The sequence below is a fragment of the Pristiophorus japonicus genome, chromosome 3, assembly GCF_044704955.1.
Source record: "Pristiophorus japonicus isolate sPriJap1 chromosome 3, sPriJap1.hap1, whole genome shotgun sequence".
Taxonomy (NCBI): domain Eukaryota; kingdom Metazoa; phylum Chordata; class Chondrichthyes; family Pristiophoridae; genus Pristiophorus; species Pristiophorus japonicus.
The window spans coordinates 7,361,994-7,382,908 of record NC_091979.1 but is presented as its reverse complement, the minus strand read 5'-3'; the positions used below and the strand labels follow the sequence as shown (position 1 = coordinate 7,382,908).

The window sequence follows — 20,915 nt, the reverse complement described above, 5'->3', positions numbered from 1 at the left end:
GGAAAGGGGGTGGATTGGGGGTGAAAAGATGTTGCATGGCAACAGACTCCAGCAGGGGAGCTGCCACCCTGGTGACCATCTTCCAGTCATATGTCCTTGGATCACCTACCACCTCACCAAAGGGCGCTACTCAGTGCCGAGCCTGCGGCCAACATCTCGCCATGGGCAACTCGGCTCACACAACAGTGCCTGGTCTCCAGTCGTCTTGGACCCCCTTGCCACTGGACCAAGACCTTGCTCAGCTAAGCCCGTGTGGTTGCCGGTGTGCAACGACCACCCATGTTAAAAGAACTCGCGCACAGGCACCTTCCACTCCTCTAACATGAAGTTCAGGACCTGGAACGTCAGGATCCTCATGGACAACCCCAGCCCCAACAGCGACAGGCCGGAACGCCGCACCGCCATAGTTGCCCAGGAACTTAGGCGCTTCGATGTTGACATCGCCGCCCTAAGCGAGACCCGGCGGGCAAGGGAAGGCCAGCTCAAGGAACAAGGTGGAGGTTACACCTTCGTCTGGAAAGGGAAACCAGAGGAATAACACTGCCTCCATGGAGTTAGCTTCGTTATCAAGAACGAGCTGGTCGACCGCCTCAGAGACTGCGGGGTTAACAAACTTCTCACGATTCTCCGACTCACCCTATCCCGGAATCAATGTGCCACAGTTAATCAGTGCGTACGCCCCGACACTCAATGCGACAGATGAGACCAAAGAGAGTTTTTACTCCAGCCTCCAACAATCCCTGTCTCGCGTCGCTACGGACGACAAACTGATCCTCCTGGGTGACTTCAATGCCAGGTTTGGCAAGGCCACAGCCCTCGGGGGAGGCGTGATTGGCAGAGAGGGAGTAGGGAAAGCCAACTCCAGCGGTACCCTACTCCTGACAAAATGTCTAGAACACGATCATGTCATCACTAACACCTTGTTCCCCCAGGGGTACAAATACAAGGCATCGTGGCAACACCCTCACTCCAAACACTGGCACCTGCTCGATATGTCATTGTCGGACCCAGGGATCGCAAGGACATGCACATCACCTGTGCCATGACAGGAGCCGATGACGGACCACCACCTAATCCGTTCCGTCATCAACATCAACGTAGCCCCAAAGAGGCGATGGCAACAGAAGCAGTGCCGCAGAAAAATCAACGACTGGGGACTTAAGACCCAGCTAAGAGAGCCCTATACAGCCAACACCTCACAGCTAACCTGGCGTGCCTTGATGACCCTGAAACGCAGAATGCCCACAGCGCTTGATCTGCCTTCCAGGCCACCATAACCAGTGCCTGTGAAGAGACGCTCGGTCACTCAACCAGGAAACACCAGGACTGGTTTGATGAGAATGACCAAGAGATCCAAGAGCTAATAGATCACAAGCACAAGGTGTTTCTGAGCCTTAAGCAACAACCCAACTCCAGAGCAGCAAGGCAGCATTACAGACTGTATTAACATAGAAACATATAAAATAGGTGCAGGAGTAGGCCATTCGGCCCTTCGAGCCTGCACCACCATTCAATAAGATCACGGCTGATCATTCACCTCAGTACCCCTTTCCTGCTTTCTCCCCATACCCCTTGATCCCTTTAGCTGTATGGGCCATATCTAACTCCCTTTTGAATATATCCAATGAACTGGCATCAACAACTCTCTGCGGTAGGGAATTCCACAGGTTAACAACTCTCTGAGTGAAGAAGTTTCTCCTCATCTCAGTCCTAAATGGCTTACCCCTTATCCTTAGATTATGTCCCCTGGTTCTGGACTTCCCCAACATCGGGAACATTCTTCCTGCATCTAACCTGTCCAGTCCCGTCAGAATTTTATATGTTTCTATGAGATCCCCTCTCATCCTTCTAAATTCCAGTGAATACAGGCCCAGTCGATCCAGTCTCTCCCCATATGTCAGTCCTGCCATCCCGGGAATTAGTCTGGTGAACCTTAGCTGCACTCCCTCAATAGCAAGAACATCCTTCCTCAGATTAGGAATACAATATCCCAGGTGAGACCTCACCAAGGCCCTGTACAACTGCAGTAAGACCTCCCTGCTCCTATACTCAAATCCTCTCGCTATGAAGGTCAACATACCATTGCCTTCTTCACCGCCTGCTGTACCTGCATGCCAACTTTCAGTGACTGATGAACCATGACACCCAGGTCTCGTTGCACCTCCCCTTTTCCTAATTTGCCACCATTCAGATAATATTCTGCCTTTGTGCTTTTGCCCCCAAAGTGGATAACCTCACATTTATCCACATTATACTGCATCTGCCATGTATTTGCCCACTCACCTAACCTATCCAAGTCACCCTGCAGCCTTTTAGCATCCTCCTCACAGCTCACATTGCCACCCAGCTTAGTGTCATCTGCAAACTTGGAGATATTACACTCAATTCCTTCATCTAAATCATTAATGTATATTGTAAATAGCTGGGGTCCCAGCACTGAGCCCTGCGGCACCCCACTAGTCACTGCCTGCCATTCTGAAAAGGACCCGTTTATCCCGACTCTCTGCTTCCTGTCTGCCAACCAGTTCTCTATCCACGTCAGTACATTACCCCCAATACCATGTGCTTTAATTTTGTACACCAATCTCTTGTGTGGGATCTTGTCAAAAGTCTTTCAAAAGTCCAAATACACCACATCCACTGGTTCTCCCTTGTCCACTCTACTAGTTACATCATCAAAAAATTCTAGAAGATTTGTCGAGCATGATTTCCCTTTCATAAATCCATGCTGACTTGGACCGATCCTGTCACTGCTTTCCAAATGCGCTGCTATTTCATCTTTAATAATTGATTCCAACATTTTCCCCACTACTGATGTCAGGCTTAACCGGTCTATAGTTACCCGTTTTCTCTCTCCCTCCTTTCTTAAATAGTGGTGTTACATTACCCTCCAGTCCATAGGAACTGATCCAGAGTCGATAGACTGTTGGAAAATGATCACCAATGCATCCACTATTTCGAGGGCTACTTCCTTAAGTACTCTGGGATGCAGACCATCGGGCCCCGGGGATTTATCGGCCTTCAATCCCATCAATTTCCCTAACACAATTTCCCATCTAATAATGATTTCCTTCACTTCCCCCTTCTCACTCGACCCTCGGTCCCCTAGTATTTCCGGAAGGTTATTTGTGTCTTCCTTCGTGAAGACAGAACCAAAGTATTTGCTTAACTGGTCCGCCATTTCTTTGTTCCCCATTATAAATTCACCTGAATCTGACTGCAAGGGACCTACGTTTGTTTTCACTAATCTTTTTCTCTTCACATATCTATAGAAGCTTTTGCAGTCAGTTTTATGTTCCCAGCAAGCTTCCTCTCATACTCTACTTTACCCCTCCTAATTAAACCCTTTGTCCTCCTCTGCTGTATTAAAGATTTCTCCCAGTCCTCAGGTTTGCTGGTTTTTCTGGCCAATTTATACGCCTCTTCCTTGGATTTAACACTATCCTTAATTTCCCTTGTTAGCCACAGTTGAGCCACCTTCCCCATTTTATTTTTACTTCAGACAGGGATGTACAATTGTTGAAGTTTATTCATGTGATCTTTAAATGTTTGCCATTGCCTATCCACTGTCAACCCTTTAAATATCGCTCGCCAGTCTATTCTAGCCAAATCACGTCTCATACCATCGAAGTTACCTTTCCCTAAGTTCAAGACCCTCGTCTCTGAATTAACTGTGTCGCTCTCTATCTTAATAAATAATTCTACCATATTATGGTCACTCTTCCCCAAGGGGCCTCGCACAACAAGATTGTTAATTAGCCCCGTCTCATTACACATCTCCCAGTTTAGGATGTCAGCCCTCTAGTTGGTTCCTCGACATATTGGTCTAGAAAACCATCCCTAATACACTCCACGAAATCTTCCTCCACCGTATTGCTACCAGTTTGGTTAGCCCAATCAATATGCAGATTAAAGTCGCCCATGATAACTGCTGTACCTTTATTGCACGCATCCCTAATTTCTTGTTTGATGCTGTCCCCATCCTCACTGCTACTGTTTGGTGGTCTGTACACAACTCCCACTAACGTTTTCTGCCCTTCGGTATTCCGTAGCTCCACCCATACCGATTCCACATCATCCAAGCTAATGTCCCTCCTTACTTCCTCTTTAATTTCCTCTTTAACCAGCAGCGCCACCCCACCTCCTTTTCCTTTCTGTCTATCTTTCCTAAATGTTGAATACCCCTGGGAATTGAGTTCCCAGCCTTGGTCACCCTGGAGCCACGTCTCTGTTAACTGCTATCTGCGCAGTTAATTCGTCCACCTTATTCCGAATACTCCTGGCATTGAGGCACAGAGCCTTCAGGTTTTGTCTTTTTAACACACTTTACCCCTTTAGAATTTTGCTGTAATGTGGCCCTTTTTGATTTTTGCCTTGGGTTTCTCTGCCCTCCGCTTTTACTTTTCTTCTTTCTGTCTTTTGCTTCTGCCCCCATTCTATTTCCCTCTGTCTCCCTGTATACGTTCTCATCCCCCTGCCATATTAGTTTAACTCCTCCCCAACAGCACTTGCAAACACTCCCCCTCGGACATTGGTTCTGCTGAGGTCTAACAAAAAACCCGCGACCTAAAGAACAGGTGGTGGATGGAGAAAGCACGGGAGATACAGCAACTGGCCGACAGCCATGATGTGCGAGGATTCTTCACCGCCGTCAAGGCCACCGACAGTCCAAACACTCAAGGATCCACCCCACTGCTGGCCAAGAACAGGGAGACACACATCAAGGACTCTGAGGCAGTCAGGGCCCGCTGGAAGGAGCACTTCGAAGATCTCCTTAACCAAGATTCTGCCTTTGACCCGAGCATTCTCAACTCCATCGCGCAGCATGTGACCTGCCACCACCTCAGTGAGACACCAACATTGCACGAGGTAGAAAAAGCCGTAAGTCAGCTTAAGAACACAAGGCTACGTGAGCGGATGGAATCCCCGCTGAGGCGGTGTTGGCGCGAATACATGACCTCATCTCTCACATCTGGAAGGAGCAGAGCATGCCGGGAGATCTCAGAGATGTAGTGATCGTGACCATCTTTAAAAAAGGGGACAAGTCCGACTGCGGCAACTACACGGGAATCTCCCTGTTATCAGCCACTGGGAATCCTCCTCTGTCTTCTCCCTGGACAATGTGGACCATTTCCCATACCTCGGCAGCCTCCTATCAACAAGGGCAGACATTGACAGAGAGATTCAACAACGCGTCCAGTGCACCAGTGCAACCTTCGGCTGCCTGAGGAAAAGAGTGTTTGGAGACCAGGCCCTCAAATCTGCCACCAAGATCATGGTCTACAGGGCTGTAGTAATACCCGCCCTCCTGTATGGCTCAGAGACATGGACCGTGTACAGTAAACACATCCAGCGCAGGAGAAATACCACCAACGCTGCTTCCGTAAGATACAACAAATCCCCTGGGAGGACAGGCGCACCAACATTAGCATCCTCAACCAGGCCAACGTCCCCAGCATTGAAGCACTGACCACACTCGATCAGCTCCATTGGGCAGGCCACATTGTTCGCATGCCTAACACAAGACTCCCAAAGTAAGTGCTCTACTCGGAACTGCTTCACGGCAAGCGAGCCAAAGCTGGGCAGAGGAAACGTTACAGGGACACCCTCGAAGCCTCCCTGATAAAGTGCAACATCCCCACTGACACCTGGGAGTCCCTGGCCAAAGACCGCCCTAAATGGAGGAAGTGCATCCGGGAGGGCGCTGAGCTCCTCGAGTCTCATCGCCGAGAGCGTGCAGAAATCAAGCGCAGGCAGCGGAAGGAGCGTGTGGCAAACCAGTCCCACCCTCTCCTTCCCTCAACCACTGTCTGTCCCACCTGTGTCAGAGACTGTGGCTCTCGTATTAGACTGTACAATCACCTAAGGACTTATTTTTAGAATGGAAGCAAGTCTTCCTCGATTCTGAGGGACTGCCTGTGATGATGGGTTAGTGATAGACTTCAAGAGGACATACAAGCTGGTGGCATGGGCGGACACATGACAGATGAAATTTAAGGCAGAAAAGAATGGTGATATATTTTGATAGGAAGAATGAGGAGAGGCAATAAAACTAAAAGCTACAATCCTAAAATGGGTGCATGAACTGAGAGACCTGGGAGTATATGGGCACAAATCGTTGAAGGTGACAGGCTAGGTTGAGAAAGCGGTTAAAAAAGCATATGGGATCCTGGGCTTCATAAATAGAGGTATAGAGTACAAAAGCAAGGAAGTTATGATGAACTTTAAAAAAAAACACTAGTTTGGCCTCAACTGGAGTATTGTGTCCAATTCTCCATAACATAAGAAATAGGAGCAGGAGTAGGCCATTTGGCCCCTCGAGCCCTGCTCCGCCATTTAATAAGATCATGGCTGATCTGATCATGGACTCAGCTCCACTTCCCTGCCTGCTCCCCATAACCCTTTACTCCCTTATTGGTTAAGAAACTGTCTACTCTGCCTTAAATATATTCAATGACCCAGCCTCCACAGCTCTCTGGGACAGAGAATTCCACAGATTTACAACCCTCAGAGAAGAAATTTCTCCTCATCTCAGTTTTAATTGGGCAGCCTCTTATTCTAAGATTATGCCCCCTAGTTTTAGTTTCCCCTATGAGTGGAAATATCCTCTCTGCATCCACCTTGTCAAGTCCCCTCATTATTTTATAAGTTTCAATAAGATCATTTCTCATTCTTCTCCAATGAGTAGAGGCCCAACTTCCTCAACCTTTCCTCATAAGACAACCCCCTCATCTCCAGAATCAACCTAGTGAACCTTCTCTGAACTGCCTCCAAAGCAAGTATATCCTTTCGTAAATATGGAAACCAAAACTGCACGCAGTATTCCAGGTGTGGCCTCACCAACACCCTGTATAACTGTAGCAAGACTTCCCTGCTTTTATACTCCACCCCCTTTGCAATAAAGGCCAAGATTCCATTGGCCTTCCTGATCACTTGCTGTACCTGCATACTAACCTTTTGTGTTTCATGCACAAGTACCCCCAGGTCCCACTGTACTGCGGCACTTTGCAATTTTTCTCCATTTAAATAATAACTTGCTCTTTGATTTTTTTCTGCCAAAGTGCATGACCTCACACTTTCCAACATTATACTCCATCTACCAAATTTTTGCCCACTCACTTAGCCTGTCTATGTCCTTTTGCAGATTTTTTTGTGTCGTCCTCACACATTGCTTTTCCTCCCTTCTTTGTATTGTCAGCAAACTTGGCTACGTTACACTCGGTCCATTCTTCCAAGTCGTTAATATAGATTGTAAATAGTTGGGGTCCCAGCACTGATCCCTGCGGCACCCCACTAGTTACTGATTGCCAACCCGAGAATGAACCATTTATCCCGACACTCTGTTCTCTGTTAGTTAGCCAATCCTCTATCCATGCTAATATATTATCTCTAACCTGGTGAACTTTTATCTTGTGCAGTAAACTCTTGTGTGGCACCTTATCGAATGCCTTCTGGAAATCCAAATACACCATCCACTGGTTCCCCCTTATCCACCCTGTTTGTTACATCCTCAAAGACCTCCAGCAAATTTGTCAAACATGATTTCCCCTTCATAAAACCATGCTGACTCTGCTTGATTGAATTATGCTTTTCCAAATGTCCCGCTACTGCTTCCCTAATAATGGACTCCAGCATTTTCCCAACGACAGATGTTAGGCTAACTGGTCTATAGTTTCCTGCTTTTTGGTTGGCTCCTTTTTTAAATAGGGGCGTTACATTTGCGGTTTTCCAATCTGCTGGGCCCTCCCCAGAATCCAGGCAATTTTGGTAAATTATAACCAATGCATCCACTATCTCTGCAGCCACTTCTTTTAAGACCGGTAGGTCCAAGGGACTTGTCCGCCTTTAGTCCCTTTATTTTACCTAGTACTACTTCATTAGTGATTGTGATAGTATGAAGTTCCTCCCTCCCTATAGCCCCTTGATTATCCACTATTGGGATGTTTTTGGTTCTGGGCATCAGACTTTAGGAAGGATGTGAAGGCCTTAGAGAGGGCGCAGAAAAGATTTTCAAGAATGGTTCCAGGGATGAGGGACTGCAGTTACGTGGAGAGACTGGAGAAGCCGGGGTTGTTCTCCTTGGAGCAGAGAAGGTTGAGAGGAGATTTGATAGAGGTGTTCAAAATCATGAGCGGTCTGGACAGAGTAGATCAAGAGAAACTGTTCCCAGAGGACACAGATTTAAGGTGATTGGCAGCAGAACCAAAGCCAACATGAGGAAAAACGCTTCACAGCAAATGTTTAGGATGTGGAATGTGCTGCCTGAAATGATGGTAGCGGCAAACTCCATCACGGCTTTCAAAAGGAAATTGGATAAGTAGCTGAAGGAAAATAATATGCAGGGCTTTGGGGAAAAGGCGGGGGAGTGGGACTCGCTGAAGTGCTTGTTATATATGTCGACTTGTATCTACTCTGTACAGCCACCAGAGGGCTCATCCCCCGGAGCCCCAAGGGATCCCATAATCCCTTGGGAGCACAGGTATTTAAGGAGGCTTCACAGGTTGGAGAGGCAATAAAAGACTAAGGTCACACTTTACTTTGAGCTCACAATGTTCAGTCTGACTCTTTCTCCATACACAACAGTGTTCTTGCAAAGAGCCGGCACGGGCTCATTGGGCCGAATGGCCTCCTTCTGTGCTGTAACCATTCTATGATTCTATAACACAAAAATTGGCCACGTGGTTGAATGTTAGGAAGAAAGTTGTAGACTGCAGGAAGATATCAATGGACTGGTCAGGTGGGTAAAAAAAGTGGCAAATACAATTGAATCCACAGAACTGAGAGGTAATGCATTTGATGAGGGCTAACACGGCAAGGGAATACACAAGAAATGGTAGGATATTGAGTAGTGCAGAGGAACAAAGGGACCTTGGAGTGCAGGTCCACAAATCCCTGAAGGTAGCAGGACGGGTAGATAAGGTGGTTAAGAAGGCATACGGAATGCTTGCCTTTATTAGCCGAGGCATAGAATACAAGAGCAGGGAGGTTATGCTTGAACTGTATAAAACACTGGTTAGGCCACAGCTGGAATATTGCGTGCAGTTCTGCTCACCACATTACAGGAAAGATGTGATTGCACTGGAGAGGGTACAGAGGAGATTTACGAGGATGTTGCCGGGACTGAAGAACTTTAGCTATGAGGAAAAATTGGATAGGCTGGGGTTGTTTTCTTTGGAACAGAGGAGGCGGAAGAAAGATCTGGTTGAGGTGTACATAGTTTTGAGGGGCCTGGATAGAGTGGATAGGAAGGACCTGTTTCCCTTAGCAGAGGGGTCAATAATCAGGGGGCATAGATTTAAAGTAATTGGGGGGAGGTTTAGAGGGGATTTGAGGGGAATTTTCTTCATCCAGAGGGTGGGGTGGGGTGGGGGTCTGGAACTCACGGCCTGAAAGGATGGTAGAGGCAGAAACCCTCACCACATTTAAAAAGTACCTGAATGTGCACCTGAAGTGCCGTAACCTACAGGGCTACGGACCGAGAGCTGGAAAGTGGGATTTGGCTGGATTACATTACAGCAGTGATTACACTCCAAAAGTACTTTATTGGCGGTGAAACGCTTTGAAATGTCCGGTGGTCGTGAAAGGCGCTATATAAATGCATGTCTTTTTCATCCCTCTCCAATGCTATAATAGTTTCTTTGATGAATACTGCCATCCCTTTTTTTGTTCCCTATCTTTCCTGCATGCCTTGTAGCCAGGAATATTACGTTCTGAATCCTCCCCTTCATTGAGTCAGTCTCTGTTAATGACCCATGTGATGCCTTGTGTCTGAAGATCACCAACTTTATTTACCACGGTTCTCTGCATTTACACACACGCTCCATAAACCCATCTTAGCCTACCTCCCTCCTATTTATGAACTACTCTTTACTCTAGTACTATTTGCCTCTCCCAGACCTCTGTGCGCCTAGTTTCTCCTCCAATAAGAACATAAGAACATGTTTCACCCTGGTGCCTATCTCCTTGCCAATTAGGTTAAACCCTCCCCCACAGCGCTAGTGAACTCTCTCCATCACTCCCACTCCATCCACAGTCTGTATCTGATGATTGTATTCTGGACTCTCCCCAATATTAGTGTTTATGTTATATTTATGTCTCCTAGTTTTGGACTCCTCAGAATTTTTTCTGACTTACTTATGTAATGGGGGCATCGCTGGCAAGGCCAGCATTTATTGTCCCTCCCTAATTGCCCTTTGAGAGGAGATGGTGAGCCACCTTCTTGAATTGTTGCAGTCCATTGTAGCAGTTAATTTTTATACAACAGAGTGTCTCGTTGGGCTGTTTCAGAGGGCAGTTAAGAGTCAACCACGTTATGTGGGTCTGGAGTCACACATAGGTCAGACCGGGTAAGGTCGGCAGATTTCCTTCTGTAAAGGACATTAGTGAACGAGTTGGGTTTTTACAACAATCCATCATCATCATAGGCGGTCCCTTGAAACGAGGATGACTTGCTTCCACGCCAAAAAGGGATGAGTTCACAGGTGTTTCAATGAAGGACCTAATATTCCAGATCCCGAGCTACACCCTGAAGGGTGGAAGATGCCTGTGCGTGGATTTTTTTAACGTGGGGTGGCCGTTGCACACCAGCCACCACACGGGCTTGACCGAGCTCGGTCTTGGTCCAGTGGCAAGGGTTAACCAAGACCACTGGAGACCAGCTCTGCTGCACAACACTTCAATAGTTTCATGGTTACTGTTACTGACACTCGCCTTTTAGTTCCAGACTTATTTGAATTTAAATTCCCCAGCCGCGTTGGGATTTTAGTCCAGTAACATAAGCTCTGTGCTACCGTTAGTGAAATGCGTGATTATAAATACGGCTCCCTTGATTCAATGAGTTAGCACAGCGTGTGACCAGTCGCCGCGGATTTGAGTGCTTCATTACGACAGTGCGCGGTCACTTTAAGAGCCGGAGGCGGCTGTCCCGACGTGCGCATGCGCGCCTCCAGCTGATATTACGCATGCGCGCGGAGCCCCGCCCTCTTTGCCGGATCCGGGAACATGGTGAGAGCCGCCGAGGGGCGCCGCGGACGGCCATCGGGCAATCGCTCTCCATCCGCGGCCATCCCGCGCCATCGACGGCCATCCGCGCTGCCCACACACCCGGGGATGGGGAGCGATTGATCGGCGGCGGACTTTTATCACAGGCTCGGGGAGTGAGGCCTGGGTGTATATTTGTGTATCTGACGGCGCTATGTTTGTTTGGTGCGGGCATGAGGGGGAGGCTGGGCCCGGTCTGTATATATATATATATGTGTGTGTGTGTGTCTGACGGCGCTATGTGTTTTCAGGCCAAACGCACCAAGAAAGTGGGGATTGTGGGCAAGTACGGCACCCGCTATGGGGCGTCCCTCCGCAAAATGGTGAAGAAAATCGAGATCAGCCAACACGCAAAATACACCTGCTCCTTCTGTGGGAAGGTGAGTGAGTGACCCCGGGTACCCCCCAACCCCGGGTCATATCCCCCGGGTCATAGCTGCCCCTCCCTGGACCCCGGGTACCCCCCAACCCCGGGTCATATCCCCCGGGTCATAGCCGCCCCTTCCTGGACCCCGGTTACCCCCCAACCCCAGGTCATACCCCCCGGGTCATAGCTGGACCCCGGGTACCCCCCAACTCCAGGTCATACCCCCGGGTCATAGCTGCCCCTCCCTGGACCCCGGTTACCCCCCAACTCCAGGTCATATCCCCCGGGTCATAGCTGCCCCTCCCTGGACCCCGGGTACCCCCCAACTCCAGGTCATACCCCCTGGACCCTGGGTCATAGCTGGACCCCGGTTACCCCCCAACTCCAGGTCATACCCCCTGGACCCTGGGTCATAGCTGGACCCCGGTTACCCCCCAACTCCAGGTCATACCCCCCGGGTCATAGCTGGACCCCGGGTACCCCCCAACTCCAGGTCATACCCCCTGGACCCTGGGTCATAGCTGGACCCCGGTTACCCCCCAACTCCAGGTCATACCCCCTGGACCCTGGGTCATAGCTGGACCCCGGTTACCCCCCAACTCCAGGTCATACCCCCCGGGTCATAGCCGCCCCTCCCTGGACCCCGGGTACCCCCCCCCAACTCCGGGTTATAGCCGCCCCTCCCTGGACCCCGGGTACCACCCCCCCCCCCCCCAACTCCGGGTCATACCCGTCCCTCCCTGGACCCCGGGTGCCCCAGATCCCGGGTAATGCCTCCCAACACAGACCCTGCGTAACACCCTCCCGGATCCTGCGTCATATTCCCCCCCCCCAGGCCCCGCGTATGCCCCAACCGTCCGCACACCATAAATGCCTCCTTCTGCGGGAAGGTCAATGAGTGTGGCCCCACTAAATCCCTCCCCCCAAACTCACTAAACCTTTCCCAAACCCCTGCTGAACCAGATCCCCCTAAAGCAGGGCCTAGACTGTACCCCAGTGTTATATAGTGACAGACCTGTACCCCAGTGTTATACAGTGACAGACCTGTACCCACCAGTACTGTACCCCAGTGTTATACAGTGACTGACCTGTACCCGCCAGTACTGTACCCGTGTTATACAGTGACTGACCTGTACCCACTAGTACTGTACCCGTGTTATACAGTGACAGACCTGTACCCACCAGTACTGTACTCCAGTGTTATACAGTGACAGACCGGTACCCACCAGTACTGTACCCCAGTGTTATACAGAGACAGACCTGTACCCACCAGTACTGTACCCCAGTGTTATACAGTGACAGACATGTACCCACCAGTACTGTACCCCAGTGTTATACAGTGACTGACCTGTACCCACTAGTACTGTACCCGTGTTATACAGTGACAGACCTGTACCCCAGTGTTATACAGTGACAGACCTGTACCCACCAGTACTGTACCCCAGTGTTATACAGTGACAGACATGTACCCACCAGTACTGTACCCCAGTGTTATACAGTGACTGACCTGTACCCACCAGTACTGTACCCCAGTGTTATACAGTGACAGACCTGTACCCACCAGTACTGTACCCGTGTTATACAGTGACAGACCTGTACCCACCAGTACTGTACCCGTGTTATACAGTGACTGACCTGTACCCACCAGTACTGTATCCCAGTGTTATACAATGACAGACCTGTACCCCAGTGTTATACAGTGACAGACCTGTACCCACCAGTACTGTACCCCAGTGTTATACAGTGACAGACCTGTATCCACCAGTACTGTACCCCAGTGTTATACAGTGACAGTACTGTACCCGTGTTACAGTGACAGACCTGTACCCACCAGTACTGTATCCCAGTGTTATACAGTGACTGACCTGTACCCACCAGTACTGTACCCCAGTGTTATACAGTGACTGACCTGTGCCCACCAGTACTGTACCCCAGTGTTATACAGTGACAGACCTGTACCCACCAGTACTGTACCCTAGTGTTATACAGTGACAGACCTGTACCCACCAGTACTGTACTCTAGTGTTATACAGTGACAGACCTGTACCCACCGGTACTGTACCCCAGTGTTATACAGTGACTGGCCTGTACCCACCAGTACTGTACCTGTGTTATACAGTGACAGACCTGTACCCACCAGTATTGTACCCCAGTGTTATACAGTGACTGACCTGTACCCACCAGTACTGTACCCGTGTTATACAGTGACTGACCTGTACCCACCAGTACTGTACCCGTGTTATACAGTGACAGACCTGTACCCACCAGTACTGTACCCCAGTGTTATACAGTGACAGACCTGTACCCACCAGTACAGTACCCATGTTATACAGTGACTGACCTGTACCCACCAGTACAGTACCCATGTTATACAGTGACTGACCTGTACCCACCAGTACAGTACCCATGTTATACAGTGACAGACCTGTACCCACCAGTACTGTACCCCAGTGTTATACAGTGACAGATCTTTACCCGTGTTATTCAGGGATAGACCTGCTGTACCCACCAGTGCTGTACTTTTGCTGTGAGTGACGCCCTGTCCCTTTCGCAGACTAAGATGAAGAGGAGGGCGGTCGGTATCTGGCATTGTGGATCCTGCATGAAGACGGTGGCTGGAGGAGCTTGGGCCTACAAGTAAGTGTCCCAGGGTGGGGAGGGGAGGGGGCAATGCAGCGAGCAGGACTGAGTTACAGGCCAATGAGTGATTGTGAGGCTCTGCCTAACCCATCTTGTGATGTGGATTTTAGTCTGTAAGACTACACGGTCTGTCGCAACCCTGTTCTCACAAAGCACTTCACAACCAATTAAGTACTTTTTATAGTGTAGGGAAAGCAGCAGCCATTTTGTGAACAGCAAGGTCCCACAGACAGCGGTGTGATAATGTGTCATCCTAGATTATATGCTCAAGTCTCTGGGAGGCTTTTGAACCCGTATCCTGACTGGGGGGTGCGTGGATTGGTACCATCAAGGTGGGGGGGAGGCGCTGGGGCAGTGGACATGAACATCTGACTGGTGCGGACAGTAACTGGTTTAACATTTTGTGTCCCACGGAGATTATTTTGTCTGATTATATACGGCCTTGTCCCACTGACTGGTTATAAGAGATTCGGCCCCTCGAGACTGCTCCGCCATTCAATAAGATCATGGCTGATTGGTTATACGGTAAGGATTACAGTATTCGAATCTGGTGCCTTGGGCCATTCGGATAACCTGACAATGGGCACCATTGGTTATATCCCGTCTGGGCCCACTGTCTGGTTATATCCCGTCTGGGCCCACCGTCTGATTATATCCCGTCTGGGCCCACCGTCTGATTATATCCCGTCTGGGCCCACCGTCTGATTATATCCCGTCTGGGCCCACCGTCTGGTTATATCCCATCTGGGCCCACCGTCTGGTTATATCCCGTCTGGGCCCACTGTCTGATTATATCCCGTCTGGGCCCACCGTCTGATTATATCCCGTCTGGGCCCACTGTCTGGTTATATCCCGTCTGGGCCCACTGTCTGGTTATATCCCGTCTGGGCCCACTGTCTGGTTATATCCCATCTGGGCCCACTGTCTGGTTATATCCCGTCTGGGCCCACTGTCTGGTTATATCCCGTCTGGGCCCACTGTCTGGTTATATCCCGTCTGGGCCCACTGTCTGGTTATATCCCGTCTGGGCCCACTGTCTGGTTATATCCCGTCTGGGCCTACTGTCTGGTTATATCCCGTCTGGGCCCACCATCTGGTTACATACCTTCTGGGGCCCACCGTCTGGTTATATCCCGTCTGGGACCCACCGTCTGGTTATATCCTGTCTGGGCCCACTGTCTGGTTACATACCTTCTGGGCCCACTGTCTGGTTGTATCCCATCTGGTTGTATCCTGTCTGTGTGCAGAGTGCCCAGGTAGCAGTGACTGCACACAGACTGTCCACCCCTTGTGTCGTATTTTTTAAAATCATTCTCCGGCATGGTTCTCCCTGGCAAAACTTGCTACCTTGAATCGCTGCTGAGGGATTGCTGCACTGTCGGAGGGGCAGTATTGAGGGACCGCCACTTTGTCGGAGGGCTGACTATCGAATGAGACGTTAAATCGAGGTCCCGGCTTCCCTCGCGGGTGGGTGTAAACGATCCCAGGGCACTATTTTGAAGAGCAGGGGAGTTATCCCCGGTGTCCTGGCCAATATTTATCCCTCAATCGACAGATTATCTGGTCATTACCGCATCGCTGTTTGTGGGAGCTTGCTGTGTGGAAATTGGCTGCGTGTTTAGCACATTGCAACAGCGACTAAACTCAAAAGTACTTCTTTGGCTTAAGAGCTTTGAGCTGTCCCGGGTGCTGTAGAGTGTAAGCAGGAGTGTTTGGGGCGGGTTGTTTACAATGGGTCATGGTTTGGGGCAGCGGAGGGAGGGGAGGCTTGCTCTGGCCCACTCTAACTCTTCTTTCTCCCCCCCAGCACCACCTCGGCCGTCACTGTGAAGTCTGCAATTCGTCGCCTGCGGGAGCTGAAGGACCAGTGAGCTCAGTGCGGGGAGTCTGATCCTTTCCTGGGGTTTATACGTCAGCAAACTTGTTAATAAAGGGGTTAATGAAAAGACACCTGTTCCTCCAGATCATTCATTTCCGAGTCCTGTAAACAACTCAACGATGGGCATCGTAAGTGGTACGGAACGAGGTCCTCACCTGCCCATTAACTGTTCTACATTGGAGTTTGCTGTGACTGAAGGCCCCTTCAGGATTGAAGAGTCAGTCTAAGCTGCGTGTTCCTGCTGAATGTTTGCCCGGGCCGACTAGCAAAGCCTGCAAACTGCCCCACCCCCACCTCTGTCCCCTCTCCCATCACCCCCGCCATCTTGGAATTAGTGTGTGTGCATGTGGGGATCAGAGACGATATGCCCGGCAGGCATCTCCATAGCGTTCTCCCAACAGTGGCGGGATGAAGGGGAGGGGATCGGATGGGACCGGAGCATGGTCGCATGCATAGTAAGCCACCCCAGCTCCATCCACGCCACCGAGTTAAGTGCACACCCCAGACAGCCCCTGCCTACACTGACGGGACCTGCTCCTGGGCTGCAGTCTTACCTGGATCGTTACCCGCCTGACAGGCAGCCTCTTCCGGGTGGGGGATATGACCATAAACTTCTCCCCCCCCCCCCCCAAAACCCCTGCTCCTGAAACCCAACCGCAGTAAATATTGGGTGCTGTGCATTTTGAAAGTCCGTACACGCATCAACCACACTGCCCTCATCAGCCCTCTCCATTACTTCATCAAAAAAACTCAAAATCAACTTCATCAAATCCACATTAGCAAACCTTAAATTAATCTCATTTATCAACCCATAGTTTTCCAAGTGCCAATTAATCTTGTCCTGGATTAATGTTTAAACGTTTCCCTGTGGATGTTTGGCTGATGGCCTGGAATTGCTGAGTTTTTCCTTTTTTTTTGAACAGGGGTGTAAGATTTGCAACCCTCCAGTCCCCTCTCCCATCCCTCACCCGCACTTCTAGAATCGGAACTACCAGTTGCTGAATATGTGGTGTCCGAGACTTCCTATTGTTAATGCTATTAAAGTTGGCCACCGGTTTTATGTTTCATGACTGCTCATAGTTGCTGCTGGGAACATTGTTCTGCACAAATGGGCTGGACTTGGGTGTTGGGAGTACGATTTCGATGCAACACTTGACAACATAGTAAATAATGAGCATGAACGTAGCTGACTTTGAAATGAGAGAAAATGTGAAATGATGCCCTTTGGGCAGAACAATGAGAGACAGAGAGCAGAGGGCCTGGAGGGTGCAGGGGCTCAAATACTTAAAGGTGGCTCTGTCCCAGACATCAATTCTCACACCTTCCCTCCCTCACAGACACCTATTCCGCACACCTTCCCTCCCTCGCGCGCACCTTTCCTCAGACACCTCCCTCGCGCACATTTTCACGGAGATGCTCTCACATTCTTTTTCCTGTTTTGGATTGAGAAAGGAAATCCCAGAGCCAGGCTATTTGTTTACAAACACATTCTTTACTGTAGTTAAGTAGAAAATGTTTTTTGTAGATTTATAGAGCAGGTCATGTCAGCAACAAGCAGGCTTGGAGCTGTGCTCGAACCAGTTTACTTGCACTGACGAGGTGGTTAGATGAATAAATACATTTAATTTAATAACTAGGTCCTTAGACCGCATGTGCAGACTTTGGATTGGTGTGTGACCGGGGACTTTGCCTCACTTGTTAACACCACTCGACACCAATATCTCGGCTTGGCTCCCGTGTCATCATCAACATCCCCCAGAATCTGCTCCAGAGGGGCAGAAAGATCCCACTCCCTGCCCAGCACAAGATTCGGTCATCGGCTTGCGGGGTGGGGGGCAAGGGTCTGAGACCCGGTGTCACGGGGAGGATCTGTCCATCCTCGTCCACACTGCACCAGCTTCCCTGGGCGAGAAGGGCAGGAGATGCCTTGAGTGCCTTAAACTGCTGCCATGCACTGTATGCAGTCATAATAAGCACTGAACACCAGGTATACATGGGGCCCCAGTGAGTGTCTGTGTGCCGCCCGCCGCTTTTAGATAAAACCCTTTAAAGTTGACCTCACGGCCGGCTGCTCTAGCTCCTCAGTCTTGGAACAGGGGTGGGGGCCTGGAAATCACCCATCGAACATGGGATTGGGAACAGGAGGGTTCCTGCTCCCTCTTGCGTGTCCAAGGATTAGGGAGGGTTCCTGCACAACTAACTCCAGCCATTAACATCAAACTCTCAAAATCCGTGTTGGTGAATGCTCGAGTTTTGCCCCGAAAGGCCAGACAGCGGGGGCAGGGGATCGGGAGCTGGAAATTAGGAGAAGGACCCTGGGCTGTTTATTCCCCTTTTCAACCCAGGGAGTGAGGCCAATCAATTCCAGTCCCACACCGGGTGAGAGCAGAACAGGCCGGGGCTGGAGCCTAGGCCTTCCCTCTATGTGTGGGGCTCAGTATCACAGGCCGGGCAAAGCATTTAATTAACCGAAGAAAATCGAGTTAATACTAATTTTAATGTGCTGAGTATTAAGTAAACATTGCTGTTCTTGTACTGCAGATGGGTATTACCTACCAGCTGAACCAGTTCTTCACCTCTGACTGGCAGTGCCACACACTGGGGGGGGGGGGGGCTCTGGGGGTGCAGTGCCAAACATGGGGGCTAGGCTCTGGGGGTGTACTGCCATATACTGGGGAGGCTCTGGGAGTGCAGTGCCATACATGGGGGCTAGGCTCTGGGGGCACAGTGCCACACACTGGAGGGGCTCTGGGGATGCAGTGCTATACACTTGGATAGGTTAGGTGAGTGGGCAAATGCATGGCAGATGAAGTATAATGTGGATAAATGTGAGGTTATCCACTTTGGTGGTAAAAACAGAGAGACAGATTATTATCTGAATGGTGACAGATTAGGAAGGGGGAAGGTGCAGCGAGACCTGGGTGTCATGGTACATCAGTCATTGAAGGTTGGCATGCAGGTACAGCAGGCGGTTAAGAAAGCAAATGGCATGTTGGCCTTCATAGCGAGGGGATTTGAGTACAGGGGCAGGGAGGGGAGGTGTTGCTACAGTTGTATAGGGCCTTGGTGAAGCCACACCTGGAGTATTGTGTACAGTTTTGGTCTCCTAACTTGAAGAAGGACATTCTTGCTATTGAGGGAGTGCAGCGAAGATTCACCAGACTGATTCCCGGGATGGTGGGACTGACCTATCAAGAAAGACTGGATCAACTGGGCTTGTATTCACTGGAGTTCAGAAGAGTGAGAGGGGACCTCATAGAAACGTTTAAAATTCTGACGGGTTTGGACAGGTTGGATGCAGGAAGAATGTTCCCAATGTTGGGGAAGTCCAGAACCAGGGGTCACAGTCTAAGGATAAGGGGTAAGCCATTTAGGACCGAGATGAGGAGAAACTTCTTCACCCAGAGAGTGGTGAACCTGTGGAATTCTCTACCACAGAAAGTAGTTGAGGCCAATTCACTAAATATATTCAAAAGGAAGTTAGATGAAGTCCTTACTACTCGGGGGATCAAGGGGTATGGTGAGAAAGCAGGAAGGGGGTACTGAAGTTTCATGTTCAGCCATGAACTCATTGAATGGCGGTGCAGGCTAGAAGGGCTGAATGGCCTACTCCTGCACCTATTTTCTATGTTTCTACACTGGTGGGGGCTGGGCTCTGGGGACAAGGTGCCATACATGGGGGCTGGGGGCGTACTGCCATACACTGGAGGGGAGGGCTCTGGGGGTGCAGTGCTATACACTGGTGGGGGCTGGGCTCTGGGGGGTGCACTGCCACACACGGGGGACTCTGGGGGCACAGTGCCATACATGGGGGCTGGGCTCTGGGGGCACAGTGCCATACATGGGGGCTGGGCTCTGGGGGCACAGTGCCTTACATGGGGGCTGGGGGCGTACTGCCATACACTGGAGTGGGGGGGGGGCTCTGGGGGTGCAGCGCCATACACTGGGAAGGCTCTGGGCACAGTGCCATACATGGGGGCTGGGCTCTGGGGGCGTACTGCCATACACTGGGGGGGGGGGGCCTCTGGGGGTGCAGTGCCACACACTTGGGGGGCACGGCAGCTCTAACTATCCCAGTACACAGGCCAGCTGCCGACACTAGCTTTCCCTCGGCAGGGCGGATGCACTGACCTGCGATGTGCTCAGTCCCCTGTCCACCTGCCTGTGCTGCTCAGTCAGGCCCAGCTCTGTGTCCATCTGATCCAGCTCCCCCTGGTCGAGCAGCTCAAAATCATCCACCTCCTCCTCGCGTGCTTCTGCCTCCTTCGGTGCCGACTCCATCGACCCCGGCTGGAAGGGAAGGTTCTGCTGCGATTCCGAGCTCTCGGGCTGGCTGGCAGTCAGTGGGTTGGCGAGGAGTGCGGACAGCGTGTTGTGAACCACTGTGCTGATCGCCGAGGTTACGATCTCCTCGCTGAAGGCCTCTAAAGTCAAGCTCAGGGCGGGCGCTTGGCCAGTCTTTGGTCGGTTCATCGCTGCCTCGCTCCCGTTGAAATGTGTGTTTACAAAGTGCAGAGGGGAGGTCAGGGTCTGAATGAAGAACTGCGAGTCCAGGGCGCTGACACCTGGTTCCGGGGAGAGTCCACGCGAGGGGCTCCCGTCAGCAGCCAGCTCCTCCACCGAGGGAAAGTCTGGAAGATCCTTTGCAAACGCTTCCTCGGGCTCACTGTGCACACTCTGCTGGTCCAGATCTGAAAACACAGGAGAGAAATCCCAGAATCTTACAGCACACAGGCAGGCCGTAAGGCCCATCGGGCGATTGTGAATGAGCTGCCCAATTAGTCCCACTCCCCTGTTCTTTAGGGGGTAGATGAGGGGAAATGTTTTGAAAGGGTGGGTGGAAGCAGATTCAATAGTAACTTTTAAAAGGGAATTGGATGAGGAAAGTTGGATCGTTCTGCCAAAGAGCTGGCACAGGCACGATGGGCCGAACGGCCTCCTGCGCTGTACGATTCGATGATTCCATGCAGACACTGGGGGACACATGCC

At 50.6% G+C, this 20,915-nt stretch overlaps 2 protein-coding genes across 2 annotated transcripts in view; one reads left to right on the top strand and one right to left on the bottom strand.

Moving 5' to 3' along the window:
* Window positions 1-10,934: 10,934 nt before the first annotated feature.
* Window positions 10,935-15,995, top strand: rpl37a (ribosomal protein L37a). The gene is made up of 4 exons (XM_070875158.1): window positions 10,935-11,004; window positions 11,292-11,420; window positions 13,962-14,044; window positions 15,855-15,995. Exons 1-4 carry the CDS (start codon window positions 11,002-11,004, stop codon window positions 15,916-15,918), a joined length of 279 nt encoding a protein of 92 aa, XP_070731259.1. The 5' UTR covers window positions 10,935-11,001; the 3' UTR covers window positions 15,919-15,995.
* Window positions 15,996-17,398: 1,403 nt separating this feature from the next.
* retreg2 (reticulophagy regulator family member 2) overlaps window positions 17,399-20,915 on the bottom strand; it is a 64,069-nt gene continuing 60,552 nt past the window's right edge. Inside the window, exon 9 of the mRNA XM_070875157.1 lies at window positions 17,399-20,617. Within this exon, the coding sequence (XP_070731258.1) occupies window positions 20,025-20,617 (593 nt within the window). The 3' untranslated portion in view covers window positions 17,399-20,024. The remainder of the gene's footprint in view (window positions 20,618-20,915) is intronic.